At 59.1% G+C, this 22848-nt stretch overlaps 2 protein-coding genes across 4 annotated transcripts in view; both read right to left on the reverse strand.

The window, feature by feature from the left end:
- SERPINF1 (serpin family F member 1) overlaps positions 1-19997 on the reverse strand; it is a 42111-nt gene extending 22114 nt beyond the window's left edge. Inside the window, exon 1 of the mRNA XM_083587875.1 lies at positions 19979-19997. The gene's annotated coding sequence lies outside the window, so the exon portion shown is untranslated. The remainder of the gene's footprint in view (positions 1-19978) is intronic.
- On the reverse strand, positions 382-18050 carry WDR81 (WD repeat domain 81). 3 transcript variants are annotated; one of them, XM_083587375.1, is made up of 11 exons: positions 17921-18050; positions 13171-16836; positions 12809-12916; positions 11942-12132; positions 9594-9784; positions 9185-9338; positions 8570-8702; positions 7215-7904; positions 6283-6428; positions 4407-4586; positions 382-1654 (listed from the first exon to the last, which is right to left on the reverse strand). In XM_083587375.1, exons 2-11 carry the CDS (start codon positions 16808-16810, stop codon positions 1331-1333), a joined length of 5757 nt encoding a protein of 1918 aa, XP_083443501.1. In that variant the 5' UTR covers positions 16811-16836; positions 17921-18050; the 3' UTR covers positions 382-1330. The 3 variants fall into 3 exon arrangements, with proteins under 3 accessions (XP_083443501.1, XP_083443502.1, XP_083443500.1); XM_083587376.1 differs by lacking the exon at positions 17921-18050 and adding an exon at positions 17803-17873; XM_083587374.1 differs by lacking the exon at positions 17921-18050 and adding an exon at positions 17223-17355.
- Positions 19998-22848: the final 2851 nt, after the last annotated feature.

The following is a 22848-nucleotide window of genomic DNA, read 5'->3' on the forward strand; positions in this document are numbered from 1 at the left end:
GCTGGAAGCTGCTTGGCCTTTCGAGGCCTCCTTTGAAATCAACGTGGGGCTGGGAGCGACCCCAAGGGTCATCTAGTCCAACCCCTTGAAGTCAGGAATGGCAGCTTTGCCTTGCCTAGAGGGCACTCATCACCTTGACTATCTGGTGTGTTTGTTTCTTGCCAGGGACCGGACACACACTTACTAAATAAATAGCCAGGCTGTCTCACTATCTGGAACAGATTAACTTTTGAGTCACCACAGAAAGTTTTGGAACTTCTTGGCCCTTTTGTGGCGCCCTGTTGTCCCTTACGGAGGAGGAGGAGGTCTGGGGAGGGGGGAGAGAAGGAAGCAGCAGCAGGACACCAAATTCATGCCACACACATAGAGAGAGAAGGCAACTGCGAGCTCCAGGGTGTTTATTAGAATATGTATATATATAATCTATTGCAATCTGTTAATCAGCAAAGGGGGGGGTCTGCTCCCCTCCCCCCAGGAAAAGGGGGCAAGCACTTGCACAGGTGTGCTGACCCTTGCCTGGGTGGGGGTTTTTCCCACAAGCTGCCTCCCTGCCACTCCCACCCCAGGGGAAAAATATCATTCCAGGAGGACAGGCAGAGCGAGACGGAACCTGGCACTTGGTGGCACCCAAGTACTCAAGGTGGCAGGGCAGTTGGACCGCTGAATGTGTGTGTGTGTGTGTTTGCATCCTCGCTGGGCTTGAGCAAAGACAGGGAGACGGGAGAACTGGGTGCCAAGGGCATCTGCAAGGGCTGGTGGGCCAGGAAAGAGGCTGCCCCCTTCCCAGAGGAGGAGGAGGTTCTGAGGGTTCCAGTTCTCCAAGCACCACATGAGGACCATTCTCCACAGGGTGGAGAGAAGGCACTCTCCATAGTCCAACTGGAGGCGCCCTCGGTGCCCAGGTGATGCCGCCGTCCAGGTGCACAGCCTTCTCTCTTTGCACGGAGGCCAGCTCTTGCAGGGTGGGGGCAGGAGACGCATATGGGGTGGATGGGGGGAGGCAGGAGGACAGAAGAAGTCTTGTGCGACACACACACAATCGAAAAAGTTCAAGAACAGGAATGCTGCATTGGAGAGGGGAGGTGGAAGAGGGCACCAAATCTACCACCCTCTGTAGGTTCCTCAGGGAATGCCCATCCCACTTCCCAAAGAGTCAGGCACATACGGTGATGAGAGGATTGGGGCCTCTGGCTGCCCAGCAGCCTGCTTGCAGAGAGTCAAAGCGGGCACGGAGGTCTCCTCGAAGCCCCCTGCCCCCTCTCTCACCCACCCCCAGTCCCCCCACAAAGGGGCTCTGCCCCCGTCCCCAGAAGGGAGGAGAGAGCCGGGGCTACGCCAGGAGCCGGACGGTGCCGTTGTCGGAGCCCAGCAGGAGCTGGCACTTGGTGGGCAAGACAGCCAGGCTGGTGAGGGTGCCCCGGAAGTTCTCGGAGCTGAGCTTGGTGACGCTGGGGGGCAGCGCCTCCTGCAGGGCGTAGACGCTGATCCTGTTGGCCACGGTCCCGGCCACCACCTCGTTGCCGTAGAGGTCGAAGGTGTGGATGGGCTCCGAGGAGGCCGGCTTGTAGGTGTGCAGGGGCTTCGGCTCCAGCTCCTTCCAGATGGCCAGGGAGTGGTCGGAGGAGGAGCTGATCAGCACATTGCCCTCCGTGGCCTGTGGGGGAAACGTCACTCGTCAGCTCAGGGGCATCTCGGCCCACACCCAGGAACCCCACCCAGAATGGGGGGGCAGCAGTCCTTTGACGCGAAGGGGAGATGCACCCCACCACTGAATCCTGCTTTACAAAGCGGCAGGGGAAAGGCACTTTGCACATGCCTCAAGGCACTCTTCCTTACCCAGCAAGATTGCCTTACCCTCCATATGCCCACTTGACGTCTTCCATTGCCACAACTGGCCACATAGAACACCCGTCCCACATTCGCTCAGAACTCAACCTGTGAGTGTGGTGGGACCTAACCTTTGTAACTCCCTGCCTATTGATATGAGACAGACACCTGCACTCTACTCTTTCCAGCACGAAACATTCACGTTCAGACAAGATGGCCCAGAAAGTTGTGGTCATTTTAATCCGTTTTAGTATTTTAAGTTTTTGTATGTTTTAAAGAACTTGCAGATTTTTCATGATTTGCTTTTCTTTCTTTTTTAACAATCAAGCGGTGAATGAATTTTATGACATAAATAATTTCACTTCCCGTGCCCCAGGCAGGAGCTCTGGCTAGTATTCAGCCCCAGCACTAACTGGGGGACTCACCCACCACCCACCCGTGCTTCATGGAGGACTCCAGGGGTGCCAGCTTCTCCACCGTTCTCAGTGTGCTCTCCAGCAAGTGTGGCAAAAGCAGAACCGCCCACTGGCATCTCACTGCCTCCGCAGAGCTGGTGGGGAGGGCCTTCCCAAAGGCCACCCCTCCCAATGCAGAATCGGTTGCGAAGGACCAGGGGGCTGCCTCACAGGGGTTGCACATCCCATTTTGCTGCCCAAGCCTGCCTTGCCTGCAGCAGCAGCAGTTTCCGGCAAGATCACATGAGATTTTGGCAACATTCTGCCGGAATCCAGTGCCGCTGGCAGCAGAGGCAGCAGGGCGCCTGTGGGATACTGCCTTCAGCATCTGCCACCCAAGGCAGCCTGCCTAATAATAATAATAATAATAATTTATTATTTATACTCCACCCATCTGGCTGGGTTTCCCCAGCCACTCTGGGCAGCTTCCAACAAAACACTAAAATACAATAACCTATTAAATATTAAAAGCTTCCCTAAAGAGGGCTGCCTTCAGATGGCTTCTAAAAGTTTGGTAGTTATTTTTCTCTTTGACATCTGGTGGGAGGGTGTTCCACAGGGCGGGTGCCACTACCGAAAAGGCCCTCTACCTGGTTCCCTGTAACTCGGCTTCTCGCAGGGAGGGAACAGCCAGAAGGCCCTCGGAGCTGGACCTCAGTGTCTGGGCAGAACAATGGGGATGGAGATGCTCCTTCAGGTCTACTGGACCGAGGCCGTTTAGGGCTTGAAAGGTCAGCACCAACACTTTGAATTGTGCTCAGAAATGTTCTGGGAGCCAGTGTAGGTATTTCATGACCGGTGTTATATGGTCTCGGCGGCCACTCCCAGTCACCAGTCTAGCTGCCACATTCTGGATTAGTTGTAGTTTCCGGGTCACCTTCAACGGTAGCCCCACATAGAGCGCATTGCAGTAGTCCAAGAGAGAGTGGGTGGGCCGGCCCTGCTGCCACACAGGATGCAGGTGCCCCACTTGGCCAAGGAAGGAGGGTGTGTGCATGGGTCCCAGCCAGCCCAGTCCTGACAGCAGCAGTGCCTGGGAGCTGCCAGTGGGGCTTTGTGGCCGAGGGCCTCCCGTCAGCGGAGGAACAGCAAGCAGCTGGGTTGTTTGGCTCTGGGTGAAGGACACGGAGGGCAGCCCAGGGAGCAGGCAAATAGGGAGAAGGGTTAGCCATTCAGATGGGGGCAGCCGGCCAGTGCTAAGGGGGAAAAGCAGGGACCGGCAACACACACACACACACACACTCGGCTTCCCCGCCTCTGGCACACAAGACCTTTGTCCTCCTCCCACCAGCTCAGAAATGGCCCCCAGAGAAGGATCAACAGAGGGGACAACTGGCCAAACCCCCAACGCCCTGACCCCACTTCCACACCCGTGCAGTACAAGCCGCTCCACAACCGGACGCCTTCCACAAGGTCTTGCTCACATGCGACCGCCCTCCGCTCTGGAATCATGAAGGAAGGCTGGAGGCAGGGGTTTTTGTTTGTCTGCGTGCAACGCTGCAATACCAGATCCCCCCGGTTTCTCCCGCGTGCAATCTGGGAATGCACTGGAGACACATAAGCAGACAAGGCTATGGCGAATGATGCCCGTGTTGGATCTGAGGCTGCAAGGGCCTTGGGGCAGGGGGCCTGAGACCCCCCCCATGCAGAGCATTTCCCCGTACAGAGAGCAGGCCGAAGCCTGGCTCCTTGCGCTCCCTTAACCTGAGTCCCTCAGCCCAGCGCCCAAGAGCACCAGGCGATACCTTGGACCCACAGAAGGGAATCTTCAGCTGTCCGAGCTGCAGCAGTGGGGAAAGGGAGGCAGCCTGTCTCTGAGCAAGAGTGAAAAGGCATCTAGGTCAGACCAGGAGAGGCAATCTGGGGCCCCCAGGGTGGTGCCCATGGGCCTGGGATGCCCTCCCACACCTCCTAATTCCTGGCTTTTATTTCAAAAACTTGGTTGACTACAGGAGGTTGCTTAGATGGGCCGGAACCAGCAGGGCTCTTCTTGCGCTCTTACAACAGGATGGTCCCTAGTTTTAGCCAGCATTTGAAAGGTCAATCGTAAACGAATTTGCCTTCGAGGTGAACGAGGCGGGGGGGGGATGCATCCAAATGAACCCCTCCAGCCCAGCCCCTTACCTTGATCTGCAAGATGTCTCCTTCGTGCGCTGGCCACACCTTCAGGATGAGGCCTGTCCGGGTGTCCAGCAGGGCCATGAAGCCGGAGGAGAAGCCGGCTACCACGCTCCGGCCACTGGGGCTGACGGCCAGGCAGCGGACAAGGCCAGCGTTGGCCCCACAGGCCAGGCGGAATTCATGCTGGGGGCACAGAAGGAGGGGAGGCAGAGGGGCATCAGAAGCAGCCTCACTCCCAGTCAGAACCTGCGGCAATTCTCCCTCGGTGTCACCTGCTCTGACTGGCAGCAGCAGCAGCTCTCCAGAGTTCCCCCCCCCCCCCAGCATTTCCCCAATGCTGCCATCAGGGATTGGACCTGAGACCTTCTGCCTGCCTGAGACCCACTGCTCTGCCTCAGAGGACCAGGGGAAGTTGCTTCAAAACCACATCAGGCCCTCCAGGGCCCTGGGAAAGGGAGACCCTCCCGGCACCTGCCACGTGGCCCCCTTGGTAAGTGAGGGGACTGGTGTGGGGCTGGACTGGGGACCTCCTGCCTGCAAGCTGGGTGCCTCCCAACTCCCAAAGTTGTCGCTTGGGGTCACAATTCATGACTCCCAGATAAATGTGAGGCCCCCTCCAGCCCCCAGGCCCACCCTCACAGGGCACTGCCTGGCTGCAGGCCAGACTCTCTGTCCATCTGGTCCAGTGCTGCTCGCTCTGACTAGAAGCATCTCTCCAGGGCCTCAGGCAAGGGAGGGTCTTTCCCATCACCTGACATTTTTCCAAGAGGCTGGGAGCGAACCAGAGACCTACATGCAAAGCAGATGTTTTGTCTCCGAGTGACAGATCCCATAGGGAAGCGGCTGAGGGATCCCGGAAAAGAGACTCGGAGGTGACATGAGAGCCATTTTCCAATCTCTGAAGGGCTGCCACATGGAAGGAGTTTTCTGCTGTTCTGGAGGGCGGGAGCCGAACCAACAGATACCAAATGGCAAGAAAGATTCTGGCTGGCAGAACATTAGAAAGAACTTCCTAAGAGCTGTTTGGCAGCGGGACAGACTCCCTTGGAAGGTACCCTCCTTCGCTGGAGGTTTCTGAGCAGCTCTGACCACCAAGACGTTCTTCCGAATGTCCCGTCAAGTTGGCTGGCCATCTGCCAGAGATGCTCCTCTTGTGATTCTGACATTACAGGGAGTTGGACTGGAGGACTCGACAAGGCTGTTATTCTAAGCTGCCTTCTGCCTTTCTCTCTCCAGCTCAGTCCTGGCAGTACAGGCAACGACACGGCATTTACATGTATTCATGCAACACGCCAAGCTCGGAACCACCCAAAAACATCATCAAAAGGGGGACTGCCATAAAACTTAGGGAAAAAGCTGTACTACAAAAACGATTAAGGTTTTAAATGATAATTTTATGTTATATTTTAGTGATCAAGATTTAATTTTTTAAAAAACTGCCGCTATATCTGAATTGTCTCTGTTATACCCAATTCAATGTATTCCTGTTGTGTTTTATGATTTTCCTGATATTGTAAGTGACCCGGAACTGGTCTGTGACCGTAATAATAAAATTCATTAATCATCAAAAGGGGTGGAACAGGGTGCTGGCAGGCTTTTCCAATGGTGCTTCAAACATACGCAATTTCACATGAACACGCGGTTCCTTGGAACGTAACCGCTGCATAAATTGGGAGTTGCCTGTATTGGCTCCCTGGTGTCTGTGGAACAGAAAACCATTGCCTACTCAGACCCTTTTCCAGTGGGAAGCTGGACCAGGGCAGCTGCTCTGTCCCAAGGCTACGGCCTCCTCTTCACAGTCATGCCCAATGGGGAGCAGGAAAGGCCCCCCACCTCCGCCGACTAAAGCAGCCCCGGGCGCAACGAACCCTCAGAGTACCTGGAGTCCCGGCTTCCGGTGGTCGATGAAGCGCAGCACAGAGTCAGCGCTGGCCATGCTGATGCTGGTGTAGGGAGGCGGCATGGCGCTCACCGCCGTGATGGGCACTTTGCAGTCAGGTGCCTCAAACGTGCGGACGACTTTACCTGCAAGAGAGAGACAGCCGGTTCAGAGGGGGCGAAAGGGGCAGCCGGCTCCAGAGCCGGTTGGGCTGCCCCCAATCCACCTCTGGCGTGTTTTCCTCCTGGCACATGTGCGTCACCAGATGAGGTATTCTGAAGAGGCTCCAAGCCCCCCTTTCCCTCAACTAGGGCCAGGGCCTTTTCAGTACAGTGGTACCTCGGGTTACAGATGCTTCAAGTTACAGACTCCACCAACCCAGAAATAGTACCTCGGGTAAGTACTTTGCTTCAGGATGAGAACAGAAATCGTGTGGTGGCAGCGGGAGGCCCCATTAGCTAAGGTACCTCAGTTAAGAACAGTTTCAGGTTAAGAACGGACCTCCAGAACGAATTAAGTTCGTAACCAGAGGTACCACTGTACTGGCCCCAACTTGGTGGAACGCTCTGTCACAAGAGACCAGGGCCCTGCGGGACTTGACATCTTTCCGCAGGGCCTGCAAGACAGAGCTGTTCCGCCTGGCCTTTGGTTTGGACTCAGTCTGACCCTTATGTTTCCCTCCCCTTATGGTTTTGATCTATCGGCTACTTTTAAAACGGGGCTGCATTTTAAATTGGTTGGTGTTTTTTTTTGGTTCTCCCCCCCCATTATGTATTTACTGTAATTTTACTGGTGTTAGCCACCCTGAGCCCGGCTCTGGCCGGGAAGGGTGGGGTATAAATAAAATTTATTATTATTATTTTTATTATTACATCACCCAGCCACAAGGGGCCACACTCCTGCGGCCTGGCAAGCCCCCTCCCCTGCCTCACCAGTGAAGGGGTCCCAGATGTGGACGGTGCCGTCGCAGCTGACCACGTGCTGCGGGGCCTCCAGGGCGCCGACGTAGAAGACAGACTTCTTGTGCTGCCCGTAGGTCAGGCGGGGCTCCTCCTCGCGGGTGCCGTCCCCCCGGTTGTAGAGGGGCCAGAGGCGCACCGTCTTGTCCTTGCTGCCGCTGAGGAAGAAGTCCTCCCCGCCCAGGGGGGCCAGGCACTTGATGGCCCCCGCGTGGCCCACGAAGCTCTGCAGCTTGATCTGGTGGAAGTGGAAGCGGGCGTCGTGCTGGCTCACCCCGATCTCGTACTGCCAGTAGGCCAGCCAGTTGCCGCAGAGGTGGTGGGCGCTGCGGTGCAGCTCCTGCTTCAGCGCCTCCCCCTCCTCCCGGCGCCCCGGCGTGGGGCAGAAGCTGCCGGGGCTCCCCGAGGCCTCCTGCTGGGTCTCCGTGGGGACCTGGATCCGGTTGCCCACCAGCACGCTCCCAAAAGTCCCGGAGTGGGTGTCCTCGCAGGGGCCGGAGGAGGGGTCCGCGCCCAGGGCGCTTTGCTCCAAGGACCCCGGCCCTGGCGCGGCTGCATCCGTGCTCTGGGAAGCCAGGCCTCGGGGGTTGATGCTCTCCAGGTAGAGTCCGGCTAGCCGCCCAACCAGCGCATGGTTGGGGACGAGGGTGTGGATGACGTCGCCTGCAGAGAAGGGAGGAAGGTGGGAGAGCTCTGAGTGTGGATCCAGGCCCCGTGCAAGGCCAAGGAGCTCCAAGGCCTCTCCTCACCAAGCGCAACTGGATTAAGGAGCTGCGAAGGCAACAGGGTCTGGGGCTTGTCAAGTTTTAAAAAAGGAGGGAGAGAAACAGTCGGAGGGATTTATAAAAATTGTGCACAGGTTGGAGAAAGGAAGCAGGGAGACGTTTTTATCCCATGCAGTTCTAGAATAAAAAAGTTTATTCAAACTGCTGCAAATTAACCTGTGGAACTCACTGCCTCAAGATGTCCAGGGTCCAAAAGGAAGAATGGATGTTCCTTAGGGGCCTTCAGGTCATCTCAAGGAGATGGGGGAAAAAACACACACTTATACCTTTCTGCTTTGCCAGCCTGCCACCCTCCCAATGTTTTGGGCAACTTGGCCACCCCAGTCCCTGCAGCCCTATACAGCTGGAGGGCACCAGGTGGGCACAGGCTGGGCCGATCTTCAAGGTGCCACAAGACTCACTGTTGTGTCTGCTGCCCAAGACTCACACCCAGAGCCATTTGAGAAGGTGCAGAGCGTGTGCGCATGCATGTGTCTGCAAGAGCACAAAAGAGAGACTCGGATCGAGAGAGAGAGGGGAGGAGAGTCAAGCCATATGCCATACCTAGCAGGCAGGAGAAAGGGACAAAGGTGATGTAAGCCATCTCCAGGCTGAAAACCTTCTGCAGCTCCAACACAGCAGACGGGTCCGGGGGCAGCAGCCTTGTCGGCAGGGCAGGCGGCTCCTGTGTCACACCCTGGGCAGGGGGGAGGAGGAGGGAACCAGTCACAGACAACCTCCGCCTTGCTGGCACCCTCCTCTGGGAGATGATTCCCACCCAGCGCCAACAGCCGCCCTGAGAACAGCACCGCATTTTGGAAGAGGCCATTTCCCCCCTGCCTGCACTTTTCATAGAACTGTAGAGTTGGAAGGGACCCCATGAAAGCATTGTAGAAACTGGAACCCAGTGTTTGTTTCTCCCCAACCTCTGCCACCAAGGCTCCCCAGATATGATCCGTACAGCGAATAAGCTCTGCAGAGGAAAGATCACTTTCTGGACGTTTGTGGCCTGAGAAATGTCTCCTGGGTTGACCTGATGCCTCTTATGAGAAAGAACCACTTCCACCCCACTTCCATGTGCCACGAGTTCAAGTCTTGCCAGAGCCAGGGGTCCTTCTCTCTCCCCCCCCCCGCCCCATCAGCAGAGGCCGAAAAAGCTCCCTGACCTTCCCGACTCACCTGCTCCAGCAGCGAAAACGTCTCAAAGAACATCCGGAGAGTCTGGCTGAGGTGCTGCTGCACCATCTCCGACCCGATCCGCAAGCAAACCAGCGCCACGAGGCTGATGGTCTTGAGGCACAAGCCGATGCGGGCCTGGACCCCGCTGGGGAAGCTGGAGGGGGGGGTGGTGCGTCATTCAAGAAGGGTGCCCAAGAGAGACATCCCAGCACACACCGCCCAGTCTCCCCCACAAGGGCTCTGGGGGCACAGCAGGGGCTGCAGGGTTCCCCCAGCCAGCGCCTCCAGAGCGGAGGCCCTCATGGCCAGAGAGGGATGCCTGGGACAGCTCCCTCCTGCTGCATGCCAGAGGGGGTCTCTCGCCCCAGCCTCTCATCCCCAGCAAACTGCCCTAATGGCAATACGTCACCTGATGGTGGCCGAGGTGAGGAAGCCCAGGACAGGCAGAAGGACCTCCTGGCTGATTTTGGGCAGGATATCCATGAGGGTGGAGTCCGAGAGGTAGACGACGATCTTGCGGGTGAGCGTCATGGCGGCCAGGAGCCCGGCCTCCTTGCGGCTGTTCAGCCGGACGACGCCTGCTCCGCCCCCAGGAGCCACCTGGAACAGGGAAAAGAGGTCCCACGTGGGTCAGCGGCAGAACGCCTGCTTGGCATGCAGAAGGTCCTCAGGTCAATCCCCAGGAGGTAGAGCTGGGAACAACCCCCACCTTAAAATCCTTGAGCGTCACCGCTGCCTTTCCTATGGCACTTGAGAAAAATCATAAGAGTGGTAGAATTGGAAAGGACTCCAGGGTCATCTAGTAAAACCCCCGGGGGAAGCCTGTAAGCAGGATCCGTGCATGAGCCCTCTCCCCTTCTGTGCATTCCAGCACCTGGAAGCAACCATGGCTAGCTGTCTCCTCCATGAAACAGACCATGGCCTCGTTTACACCCCTGCCTTCAGGGCCGGCCCACTCATGAGCAAGCTGAGGTGACTGCCTCAGATGGCAGGATCCACAGCGGCAGCAGATCCAGTCTCCAAGGAATGCATCACCTGCTGCTGCTGCTGCTGCCTCTGTGGCCGCAATGGCTGTGCTGCGCTGCTTGGAGGCTGGATCTGCCACCTCCTGAGTAGTCGCCCCCAGGGGTCTCCTGGCATGATTCAGTGCCCTTGGATTCCCACTTCAACCGTCCGGTTGGTTCCCCTCTTGTTCCTAATGTAGCTCTTCACCCACCCCTTTGCCCCTAGTGGAAGGGGGTGCCGTTTTGTGGTTCACCCTCGGTGCTAAACTGACTTGGGCAGGTCCTGCCTGCCTTGCCAGCCTGGCCAAGTGGACATCACGGCTGCGAGGCTCAGCGCAGCTCTTCCCAGAGGCCGCCGCCTCCTCTTTCTCCTCCTCCCAGCCAGCAAAGGGGCTGCTCCCTCCCCTGACTTTCCTGAATACAACCCTCCATGTTGGGAAAGATTTAAAATGGGGAAGTGTCCCCCAATACAGAGTGTGACCTCCACACACAGAGAGAGAACAAGTGAGTGTGCAGAAGGCATTCAGAGCCCCTGAGGCTGAACGTGAGTCAGCTTCTCCTTTCAGAGCAGCTGCCGGGGAGGAAACGAAACTCCTCCCTGAAAAAACATGGTTCCGGAATTGAAATATTAACAGAGAACGTGTAAAATGTGCAGGAGTAAGCAAGAAAATAATAATAGAATCAATTGAATAATTACTAAATTTTAACAACACAACAAGATGGAAGAAGTAAAATATTGAGATCACACACGGGTGAAGGGGAGTGGAAGGTATATGGGAACCTATAATATAATTTATAATATAATTTGTTAATTGCTTTGTATTTACATATAGCAAAGGGAAGCATAGAGCAATTCGATATATTTTAATTTAGGTAATCTCTGTAATAGGCTTATGTTAGAAAATGAATATGGATTTTGAATTTGATGTTTGTAAATTTTTTTTTGGTTTTGAAATGATAATAATAATAAAAGAAATTCCTCCCTTAGCTGCCGCACCCCACCAGGACACAAAGCAAGGCAAACTCCCTCCTTGGAAGTTGGGTGGGGGGGCAACATCTAGGATTTTAGTTGGCATATATTTGCCCAATCTTCCGTCCCGCTGGCCCCTCCTCTGCTCAGCCCCCCCCCCCGCCCTCTGGGAGTTCGCCAGGCACTGCTCAGGTACATTTCAGCTTCTCCCTAAAGCCATAAGGGCTAGAAACTTGGGAAGGTGAGTCTGCTTGGGCTGCTTTGTTTTTAAAGCTAAGCTTCTCTGGCTGCTGAAATCTTGAAGCGAATCCTGTGTTCCCTGCAGCAAGCTGCTCAGGCTGCCCAAGAATGGTGCTGGAGTGGAAGGATATGAGAGAGAGCCCCGGGTAAGGGCCCAGTAGTGCAGAACACCTGCTTGGCATGCAGAAGGTCCCAGCTTCAATCCCCAGTGGCAGCCCCAGGGACACTCCCTGCCCGAAACCCTGGAGAGCCATTGCTGCCAGTCAGCCTGGACAAGACTATGCCAGGCGGGCCCGGGGTCCGACGCAGCATATGGCAATGGTGTAGGAGAAGGCAAGATGGAATCAGAGCATCCTGGAGCTGGAAGGTACCCCCCAAGGTCATCTAGTCCAACCCCCTGCGATGCAGGAATCTCAGTTAAAGAATCCCTGGCAGATGGCCATCGGAACTTTGTTCCAAGGAAGATGAAGAGAGAGGAAACGTGGAGGGGCCCCACAGACATGCCTGGAGCCCTGAAAGTCACCCTCAGATAGAGACACTGACCAGGTAGCTGATATAGGGCAGGTACAGGTAGGTGAGGACGGGCTCCCCATACAGGTGTGCTAGGTGGACGAGGCAGGTCAGCACCGGCTCGGACACCACATCCCCCACCAGCAGCCGCTTCTGGTAGATGTTCCCGGAGCTCAGAGGGCTGCTCTCTTCAGCCCCGGCCACAAACTGCTGCCTGCCAGGACCTGCAGAAGGAGAAAGAGCAGAGAGAGAATGTGGGGGGCACCCTCAAAGGTCATCCAGCCCAACCCGCTCCCAAGGCAGGAAATCCGATTGCAACAGCAGCCCTGAAAGGCAGCCGTTCAGCCACTGCTTACACGCCCCTGGTGAAGGAGAGTCCACATACACAAACCCCGGGGCATCTCAGACCCTCAATGCTCCTGGTTCAAGTCCTACCGTCTGGGGAATGCCTGTGGGGCTGCTGGGCTCTAACACCTGTCCCTGCCCCTGGCCAGGTTGCCCATGCCAGCTGCTGCAGCTGATAGAAAACTGGAGCCCAGTGAAGACAAGTCCACCACTTTCAGAGGGAATCTGTTCCACTTTGAACAGCTCTTGTCCTCAGAAAGTTTTTAGTTGGACTCTCCTTTCTTGCAATACGAGTCTGTTTGTTCAGGTCCTGCCCTCCAGGGGAGGAGAAAGCAACCTTGCGCCTTCTTCCATGTGACAGCCCTTGAGACAGTTGAAGATGGCTCTCCTATCTCCTCTTCTGCAGGCTAAACTTGCTCTAGACCCCAACTGCCCACCCGCCCCACTTGGGCACCAGGTTGGCAAAGGTTGTTCCAACAGAAGGCCTCCCCCAGAACCATGAAAAGCAGCCTCCTCCTTTCCCGCCCCCCCCTTAACCCCACAGGCGAGAATTACCGATGTAGCAGGACGTCAGGAGTCGGAGGAGGTTCCTGGCCACGTAGCGGGAGGTGGTGGTGGGGCCCAGCTTGGGCGAGAGCCACCTCACCATCTTGCAGGCTGTGTCTGGGAGACAAGAGAGGGCGGGAGTGGGTGATTAGGCGGCACCCTGCCCGCACCCAAGGGAGCTCCCTTTGCGGGCGCAGCCTGGCCTCCCAGCACCTCCCCAGTCCCTGCTGGTGCTTGTTTTGAATTCTTCTTTTGCTTATAACTTATATTACTCTAAACCACTATGATACAGCGGTATACAATTTTTTAAATCAATGAATGAATGACTAGGCCCCCCTCCCTGCCCACCCCCGGAAGGAGCCTTGGCTCACCCAGCAGAATGCTCCTCTCCTTGTCCCCCTCCTGGTCCAACAAGCCCCGTCCGACCCGGTCCTCCTCCTCCTCCTCCTCCTCGCCCTCATCGTCCTCTGCCAGGCTGGCTTCCACCGAGGCGCTGAGTCCCAAGGAGAGCGTTAGCTCCTCCGCGACCACGGTGGTGGCGTCGTCACGCTCTTCCTCCCCATCCTGCTGGCCCTCGTCTTCCTCCTCCTGCGGCTGCTCCTCCTCCTGCTCTTCCTCCTCCTCCTCCTCGCTGTGCTTCAGGTCCTGGCTGCTGTCGAGGGACTTGAGGCTCCCTTTGTCCTTCTGGGACTCTCCGTCAGTGGCCGACCGCTCCTCCCCCAGGGAGACCTCGCTGGCGCTGCTCTTGTCGCTCAGGCGGCCCAGGCTGAGGGATTCCTCGGCTGCCGCAGCCTCTTCCTCCTCCTCCTCCTCCTCCTCCCTGCCCCGCAGAGCCTCGGCCACATAGAGCCCGTTCTGGAAGTCCTCGCTCTCGGGCAGGTCGGCCTGGTCGTGCAGGCTGACCCCGGACATGTAGCCCAGCAGCTGCAGGGCCGAGCCCCTCTCCGCCTCCGCCTTGGCCTCCTCCCCAAAGGAGCAGGGCCCGGGACTGCCCCCTCCGCTCTCGTCGTCCTCCTCCGCCACCCCCAGCAGGGCCTTGTTCTCCTCCGGGGCGGCCCCCTCGGACCCCACCAGCACCTGCAGGATGTGGGGCAGGAGGGCGGAGAGGAAGAGCTGCAGGCCCAGCCGCGCCATCAGCTGCGCCACGAAGCAGTCGGTGTACAGGTAGAATCGCCCATGGAGGCAGCGGGGGTTTTCGTAGGCCCCCACCAGCAGCTTCAGCAGGTACTTGTGGGCGTTGCGGGGGCCCAGGGCCCTGGCGATGGGCTCAAAGAGGTACCAGGCGGCGTGGACAGCCGTGCGCTCCCCGGACAGCAGCGCCAGGACGAAGGGCAGCAGGATCTCCAGGCCCTCGGGGGTGATGCTGCTCAGGACGCCCTCCAGCTGCCGCCACAGCTGGAACACCAGCTCCCGGCCCTCGGCCTCCGCCTGGCGAGACAGGTAGGTGGAGATGAAGCGGTGCAGAGCCGGGAAGTAGGCGGGGAAGGGCAGCACCGCGCTGAAGGAGCTCCGCAGCTGCCAGGGGCAGGGCGGAGGGAGGCCCTGCCAGACAGGGGGGTAGTCAAACAGGAGCGGCCCCCACCCCGCCCTGGCGAGCTGCCCATCCGCCACCCTCAGCCGCAGCAGCGTATCCAGCAGGTGCTGCAGAGGAGCTGGGATGTCCTTGGGGTGCTGGCGGCACAGCCTCCGAGCCGCCTGGAAGCGCTCCGCCAGGGCCGCCCCGGGCTCCAGCGCCCGCAGCTTCGGGGCAAAGACGATCTCGGCCACCACAACCCCCAGGGCCTGCATGTCTCTCTGGAAGAGGTCCGAGGGCCCCAGGGGCAAGCGAGGCTGGCGCTGCTCCGGCCGGCCCACCTGGGCGTGCAGCCCCTTCAGGAGGAAGGTGTCCAGCTTCTCCAACTCCTCCAAGGCCTGCAGGAAGTTGCAGCCCTCGGGAACGACGATCTTGGCCTCTAGCCCTTCCGCAGGAGGAGCCCCCGCCTTGGTCCTGCTGCGGCCGAGGTGCTTGCCCTCTGCGGGGATCCCCGGGGGCGGGGCGGGGGGACCGGGCAGCTCCGTGGCCCGGCATGCCCCCACAGGGAGGGCTTCCAGCGCCTCCGCCCCCTGCTCCACCTCCTCCTCCGCCGCCGTGAACCGACCTCCAGCCCACACGCCTTCGCATGGCGCCGCTTCCACGACCGGCCCGCCAGCCCCATTGCTGGCCTGGCCCTTGGGGGCACCCCCTTCCAGGACTCTCGTCTCCTGCACAGGTGGGATGAGGGGCCTGGTGATGGGCGGGGCTTCAGCGGAGAGGAGGGCGCAGCTCCCCGCCAGGCGCCGGGGGTGGGGCTGGTCAAAGAGAGGCACCACCCCATAGCTGGCCAGGTGGGTGTGGCCGTCCACCAGGTGCAGGCAGACGTTCTTCTCCTTGACGGCCTCCTTGCCCAGCAGCTTGTAGCCGAAGGTGAGGTCGATCCAGTGGTGGAGGTCCTGGGAGACCTCCCAGCTCTCCAGCAGCGCCCGGTGGGCCGCCACAAACTCCTCGCGGCAGGCGCACCAGGCCGGCACCTCCAGGTCCGGCATGTCCGGGTGGATGGAGCGGAAGATGGCGGGGTCCGAGTAGAACTCGGGGATGCACTCGTCTGGCGTCCAGCCCTGCATGCGCTCCATGCTGGCCGGGTACTCGTTGGGCTCCCACTGGGAGCGCACGTGGGAGCACAGCACGGCCCGGGGCGTCCGCCGGGCGGTGTAGACGTAGTAGGTGATGTCAGAGAGGACGTCGGAGATGTGGTGGGGCACATGGGGCTGCTCCCCGCCCAGGCCGCCCCCGGCCACAAAGGCCTGCTTGGTCATCTCATAGGTGAAGTCCAGCTGCTTGTCGCCCTTGTTGAGGCGGAACTTCGACTTCCGAAGGTCCCGGAAGCGGCCGTTGCGGGTGCTGAAGTCCACCACCCAGGGCAGGACCGGGTGGTAGTTGGGGTCACCCGCCCGGCGGCCGGCCAAGCGGTTCAGGTGCAGGAGGTAGTCAAAGTTGCTGAGGCGCCCGTGCACCCAGTCCAGCACCAGCTGCCCAAGGCCCTTCCCAGGCGCTGCAGGGATGCCGCCTCCGTCCGCCAGCGGGTCCCTCCCTGCAGTACCCCCCTCCGCTTCTCCCGCCACCTCCTCCTCCTCCTCCTCCTCGTCCCACTCGTAGTCCCGGAGCTGGACCCTGAGCCGGGCGCACAGCTTCTCGTCCACGGCCACGTCGTGCAAGGAGAAGGCCCCGCACGCCAGCCCTGCCCGGTGGCAGGCCTCCATGGCCTGCAGGACCTGGAAGAGGATGAAGAGGAGCTTGGCATGGCTGTTGGTCAGCTTGGCCGGGCTGAAGGTCACGATGTCGTGGAGGCAGAACTGGACGTAGGGGAAGACCACGTACAACATCTCCGGGGACTCCAGCAGCGCCTCCGCCAGGAGGATGCTGGGGCAGCGCAGAGGAGGGCACCTGCCGGGCGAGCAACCGCCCTCTTTGGCCGGGGAGGTGCAGGAGGGGGCGCCCCTGCCCACGGGGACGATGGGGCAGCCGTAGAGCCTCTGGAGGGCCCCACAGAGCACCTCCAGGGCAGGGGCCGTGGGCGGGGTGGTCGTGTGGCAGTACGGGCGGACGTAAACGCGGTGAGCCTGGCTCCACAGGTTCCGGTAGTTCTGAGAAGCCACATGGCGCATGAAGCCATGGAGCGTCTCCGGGGGCTCCTTCGGGTCGCCAGGCACCACAGCCAGCCCGTAGCGCAGCCGGTCCTTCCTCAGGCCGTGGATCTCCACCCTGGTCCAGCCGGACGGCAGCTTCTGCACCGAGTGCTGGAGGCAGGTGCGCACCTCCACATCGCTGAGCCCTTCGGGGTGCGGGCACAGGCTGGGCAGCACCCCCCGCTCCTTCAGGCCGGCCAGCCACTTGGTGGGCACCAGAGCGATGACGTGGGAGCTCCCCGTGGCAGCTGCCAGCTGGCTGCGGTCAATGCCCAAGTCCTTCTCCACCTGCCTGAGGAGGGTGTCCATCCTGGGGGGCAGCACAGCAGCATTCCCTGGGGAGGGGGAGACACAAAGAGCCACAGATCACTGGGGCAGAACATAGAACGTCTGTGGAAGGGGTGGATGGCTAGAATCAGAGAATGGGGAGGGACCCCTGCTATGCTCAAACCCACAACCCTGACTGAGATTGGGAGTCTCATGCTCTGTCCTCTGAGCTATCCCGGCTCACAGCCAGAGGCCTGTGGCAAAGTTGGAATGCCTGTGGGCCGCCTGTTGAACCCAAGCCCCATTTGAACAAAGGGTTGGGCTGGATGACCCCTTGGGTCCCTCCGAACTCTAAAAGTTCTGTGGTTCTATGGAAGAGAGCCGCCAGATACCAGCTCCGACCATGTTGGTCCATTCACCAAACAGCGGCTGCCCAGTCTCATAAGAGACCTACACATAAATGAGTCCATCTAGCTCAGGACTGCCTGCTCTGACTGGCAGCAGCTCTGCAGGACTTCAGGCCAGGGCCATTCCCTGCCCTTCCTGGATTTGCTGCCAGGGACTGAGCCTGGGAGCTTCTGCGTGCAAACAAGGGGCAGCTGAGCCCAAGCAGAGCTCAGAGACAGGATCAAACCAGAGGCCCACCTCGCTCCCCGGCACCCCCCTTCCCACGAGGCCAAGGGATCCCACCCACCCCGGAAAAAGTCACCAGCTCCTTGACGATTAATTTCCAAGAACTGAGGAAGCGCCCAGCCCGAGGCCGCCTCGCGTCACGCGCCTCGCGCGCTGCAAACTGTCAGCTGACAGAGCGCTTCGCCGGCGCTGCCCCGCGGAAAGGGGAAATCCACTCTGCACATGCTCGGGCGACCGGGCTGCCAGGACCACGCGGGAAACGAGCTGAGGGTCCAAGCCCGGACTCCGGGCGTGGGGCGGCCCCCTCCTCCAACCTCCCTCAGCTCCGGGGGCGCGGCAGCGGCGGACCCTCCCGGGTCCTTCCCTCCCCGGCCCTTCCCCGCCGGGCGCGCCCGCCCTACCTCCGGCAGCGAGCAAGGCACTCTGCACATGTTCAGAGGCCCGTCTGCCCCGCTTCCCTGGCGGGGAGCGCTGCTGGGCGAGGCTCGGGGCCGAGCAGGGGCGGCGGGGCAGCCTCACCTGGCCTGGGCGCGGGGCTCAGGCGGCGCGCGAGGGGGCGGCTTCCTCGGCGGCGGCCGATCTCGCTCCGCTCCCAGCCATGTTGGGTCAGCTGACGCGCGGGTCACGTGGCGCCGCTTCCCTGGGAAAGACACAAACTCCACGTGGCCCGAGGGGGGGAGCGGCGTGCACGCGCAGCCAAGGAGGCACGGGGGCGCGCGCTCGAGAGACGGGCGCGGGGAGCGAGTTGACCTAAATTTACGTCCAATTTACGTAAATTTGGAACTTCCTGCCTATTGATATCACTATTCCGCTGGGCAGCTGCTGAGAAGAGTAATGTTTACTCAAGTCCACCCAGATGGAAGTTGCTGGGGGATTTAATCTAATATTTTAACTTTTCATCTGTTTTAAAGCAACGCTGTAAAAATTTCTCGATTTTATTGCTTCATCTTTTTGTAAACCGCTCTGAGGTTTTGTTTTTGCGATCACGACGCCTGCGCATCAGATGTCTAGTTAAGGAAATGTGCTGACGATTTTTCCCCGAATGATGGGCGCGGGTCACAATCCATACTGTGCCTTATAAAGTTGAAAAAGCCACAAACCGTCTCTGCCGTGCTGCACCCCCCCCCGCCCTTCTTTTGAATTTGGGAGAGTTTGTGCGTGGGCGGGTTGGAAGGAACATCATTGACCCGCCCGGGAACTCCAGACCCGACCCGACCCCCATCTGGAGCTGCGATGCCCCCTGGTGGCAACTGCTGGGGCGCCACCCTCGTCTTTTTCCGCGGTGGCGGCCGTTGCGACACAGCCGGCAAAGGTGGGCAGGTTGCGCGAGGAAGAGGAGCCTGCCAGCCCACCCTCTGCCCCTCCAGGCGCCTCGGACTTCAACTCCCATCAGCCCCAGCGGGTGGGCAAAGGCTGCTGCAAGCTTTCTCCTTTGTTCCCAAAGGTCGGGTCGTGACCTCCCTGGATTGTCCAAGCACTCCAGGGCCCTCTCTGAAGATCAGATCTATGGGGTGGTGGGGCACCTGGGGCACCCCAAATCCTGCTGGACTCCAGCTCCCATCGCAGCATGGCCAATGGGCAGGTCATGGTGCTGGGAGTTGTAGGTCCAGCAAGGGTGGGGAGGGAGTGGGGTGGGAGTCGCCACCTTTGCATGAAGCCCTTGTAGTTCTGCGGGGGGGGGGTTGCCTTCCTGGCCCCCACTACTCTGCAAATCTCAGCTGCTGCTAAAAGCAATTCATTTACAGCAAATTGTTGCTCCAAAGAGTTCAAAGCTGCGTATCTTGTTCCTTGTTCCTCCCCTTCCCCAAATTATCTTCACAACAATCCTGAGAGGTAGACTAGATTTAGGGGTAGCAATGGGCCCAAGTTGGGCTGGTTGCTGAGTTTTATTATATTGGGCAGCTGCACTATCTATTGGGGGACCGTAGGGGCCAAGCCCCCCCCCACCAACAATTTTCACTGACAGGTCAATATTCCCCAGCCAGCTGAGCCCCACTGGGCCTCCTCCCATTGTGTTGGGCAGAACCCATCACACCTGATCTCGGGTCTCCTCAGGCCTAGTCTGAGACACCAACCCTGACAGACTGAAGAAGTGGATGGACTCCCACCCCTCATCTGTGGGCCCCCCCCCCATGGCTGCTCTCACCCCTGCACCACACCAGCTCCCTCCCAATATGCTGAGGTGCTTCTTCCTCCTGGTAACTTTCCACTCCACCATTTTTGGGTGACCAAGCAGATCCCTCTCCTGGGAAGCCCCCCAGCAGGACCCCCATAGCTGCTGCTCTCCCAGTTTGCTATTCCCAGCAACTGGTATTCAGAGGCCAGCTGCCTCTCACAGGGGAGGAAGAACCTTGCCATTGTGACTAGGAGACACACTAAGCCTTACTCTCCTCGGTTCACCTATCTCATCCTTCCTAACAGCAGCAGCTGGATCTGGCCAAAGCAGAGCTATCTAGTCTGGCATCCCGTCCTCACAGTGGCCAAATATCCCTAGGAGTCTAGGTAGACTGCCTGTGGACCTGGAGGTTCCATAGGACCATAATAAGAGCCTGGCTGCTGGATCAGGCCAAAGGAGACCCATCTAGCCTAGCCTCCTGCTTTCACATTGGCCAACCAGGCACCCCCAAAGGGAAGCACGCAAGCTCCCCCCAATTTAGTTTCCCAGCAATAGGCACTCAGAGGCCTCTGGCAGTGGCTATAGGCATTCAGCGGCTAGTTCATAGCTAGGCAGAATAGTACCCGCAGAGACAAGGACAGGAGGATATCTCTTGCAAAGCTATTCCAGACTTTGGGTACCACAACTGGAAAGACTCTGTTTCCATAACTCACCAGCCACCATCCCATAATTGGTGGGTGGGGGCAGAAAAGGAGCATCATTTTGTGGGATGAGCAACTGTTGAGAAATTATTATCCCACGCAGTTTGAGGCTTTGAAAGGTCAAAACCAACGCAAGAGATAAGCAATACAACCCTATGTGCTGGGAAGGAATGCCTAAAAAAAAAATACCTGTAAGATAAATAAGCAAAACCATCTCCCTGTGGCCAGCAGATGGCGCCCCAGCCAGGTTTGAGAGAAAGGGGTTTTCCTTCGGGGAACTTTTGGGTGAGCCCTGAAGGAGAGCAAGTCGGGGGTCTCTTATGATCCTTTGATTCTTCTTCTAGTCTCTCCTGCCTCCCCACCGACAGCGCACAGCGCAGTGGATAAAATGTATTTTCGCCGCTTGGGATAGTTGCTTGCCTTTTAAAAACTGAAAAATACCTTTAATTGGTTCAGGAAAGGGGTCAGTTTTGACCCACCAGCGGGTCACCCTCTTCCTATTTCTATCCCACCTTCCGATTTTATCCTCCCAACCAGCCCTGCGCGGGGGATTAGGCTAAGAAAGAGATCGTGCGTGGCCCAGGGTCACACTGGGCAGGAACTGCAGTCGGGGTCTCTCCGGGGTCCCAGCCCGGCACTCTCGCCTCTGCAAAGAGTCGCCCCCTCCTGCCCGCCCCCGAGGAGCTTCTCCTCTCACAGCAGGCGGGGGGGGGGGAGTAAAAATGGTCAATGGAGGAAGAGGAGAGGCTTGCCTGCTTCTGAGCTAACTCCTTAGCTGGGTCCGCAGGCATTCGCCCGGCTGATGACCCTCCTTCCTCCGGAGACGAGCCAGGGGTCTGAGCAAGGGGCGCCTGAGGGGGCGAGGGCTGCGAGGGGACGGCCAAGCACCAGGGGGGAGATGTGGGGGGCTGCCACCTTCCTGGGATTTGCTGCGCGCCTCGCAGCCTCAGTCTCCCCTCCAGGAAATGGGAATAAAAGAAACCTCCTTCGCGGAGGGGTGAGCAGGGCAGCCTTGCCCGAGTTCTCCCCTGTCCAATGTGGACTCGAGGGAAACGGGTCGGCGCCCGGACGGGTGCACGCGCGCGGCCCCGGGGATGGGCGCCCCTCACCTTGGCACAGGTGCGCCGGAGATGCTGCGCTGCCCTCGCCAGGGGCGGCCAAGGGGAGTTACGTAAGTCCCCGCTGGGTGCCCGAGGCAGCGGCCTATACATAGCCCGGCGGCGGCGGCGGCGGCTATTTCAGTCCCGGGCGGCCAGGAGGAGGTCAGAGCGGCGCAAAGGCGCCCCGAGGCCGCAGTCGGGAAAGTGGCGCTGGCGAGGCGGCGGCTCGTCAAGGCTCGGGCACCCGAAGCGGCCGCAGGGCGCCTAACGGGGCTGGCGATGGGTGACGTCGGGCAGGGCCGACGGGAGAGCCTGGGAGTGGGAGCCTCTTCCTCGTGTCCTCCGTCTAACGCAGAAGCGGAGGGGGCCGCGGCTGCAGCCGCCTTCCCTACGAGAGGAGTTGGTTCTTTTTTCCTTTTAGAAATCCCCACGGGAAGAGCCAGGTTTCTAGCTGAGATGGCTCAGAAACCATTTGCCCCAAGGAAAGCCTCCTGCCTTCTTCACTGGAGATTTCCAAACACGCGTTGCCTATTTTAATATTTTGTTGGAAGCCGCCAAGAGTGGCTGGGGAAGCCCAGCCAGATGGGTGGGGTATAAATAAATTATTATTATTATTATTATTATTATTATTATTATTATTATTCCTCTCTAGCTGCCATTCCTGAATCACAGGGGGTTGGACTAGATGACCCTGGAGGGCCCCTTCCAGCTGTATAATTCTATGATTCTGTCACAGCCCTCCTAGTTGGCACCGGGAGTCGTGAGATGGGCCTGGAACCCCAGCAGCAAAAGCAGCTGCCTGGGCCTAGGTCCATCTTCCTCACCCCATCTCTGCGGCCAGTTCCCTTGCTCCAGGCCTCCAGCCTTGGGTCAGCTGCTCTCTGGCCTCCCCACACCCTCCAGGCCAATGGGGGGGCTGTTTCAGGTGACATGGGAAGAGCGAAGGCCACGACTGCTGGATTTCTGCTGCTGCCCCTGTGGCCACAGAGCATTCCTCCGCCTCCTCCCATGACTCATCCAGGAATGTCTGGAGAGTGAGACAAGCAAGGCTCCCTCCCTCTACACCCCAGGGCTGCGGAGGGCGGAGGGGCCCCGGCAGAGGCTGCCTTTCCCCCTCCCACGTGGCATCCCTCAGGATGGTGCCCTTTACACCTGTGTTCACACATGCAGGCAAGGTCTGGCGGGAGAACCAGGAGCTGCTTGTGGGGGCCTTTGCTGCCCAGGTGGGTTTGCCCTGCCCCTCCAGCACCAAAGGGAAGGGCGTGGCATTTCCTGGTTAGAAAAGCCCTCCCTGGGTACCTTCCCCCTTCCAGGGGGGCTGCCTGCCAGACTCCTGAGCCAGGATGTGGTGCCCTCTGCCTCTCCTGCCACCCACCCTGTGGCACCACTCCTGGGCACCTCTGTCTCTCTGGCTGGAAAGGGAGCCCCTGCCACCCTGAGCTGCCTCCAGGGCTCCGTCAGGCCCACATGCTGCAGGAAGGGCGGAGGCACATAGCTGACATTGCTGGGGCATTGGCTCATGTGCAGAAG

The sequence above is a fragment of the Podarcis filfolensis genome (assembly GCF_964270895.1).
Source record: "Podarcis filfolensis genome assembly, chromosome: 15".
In the NCBI taxonomy this organism is placed as follows: domain Eukaryota; kingdom Metazoa; phylum Chordata; class Lepidosauria; order Squamata; family Lacertidae; genus Podarcis; species Podarcis filfolensis.

Bases quoted from the DNA above. Each gene is read 5' to 3' on its own strand.
- WDR81 (XM_083587374.1), bottom strand. The intron at 12,133-12,808 runs GTAATTCTCGCC...CTCCTTCTGCAG, and splicing joins CCTGACGTCCTGCTACATCG to GTCCTGGCAGGCAGCAGTTT. The intron at 1,655-4,406 runs GTAAGGGGCTGG...TTTCCCCCACAG, and splicing joins GAGACATCTTGCAGATCAAG to GCCACGGAGGGCAATGTGCT.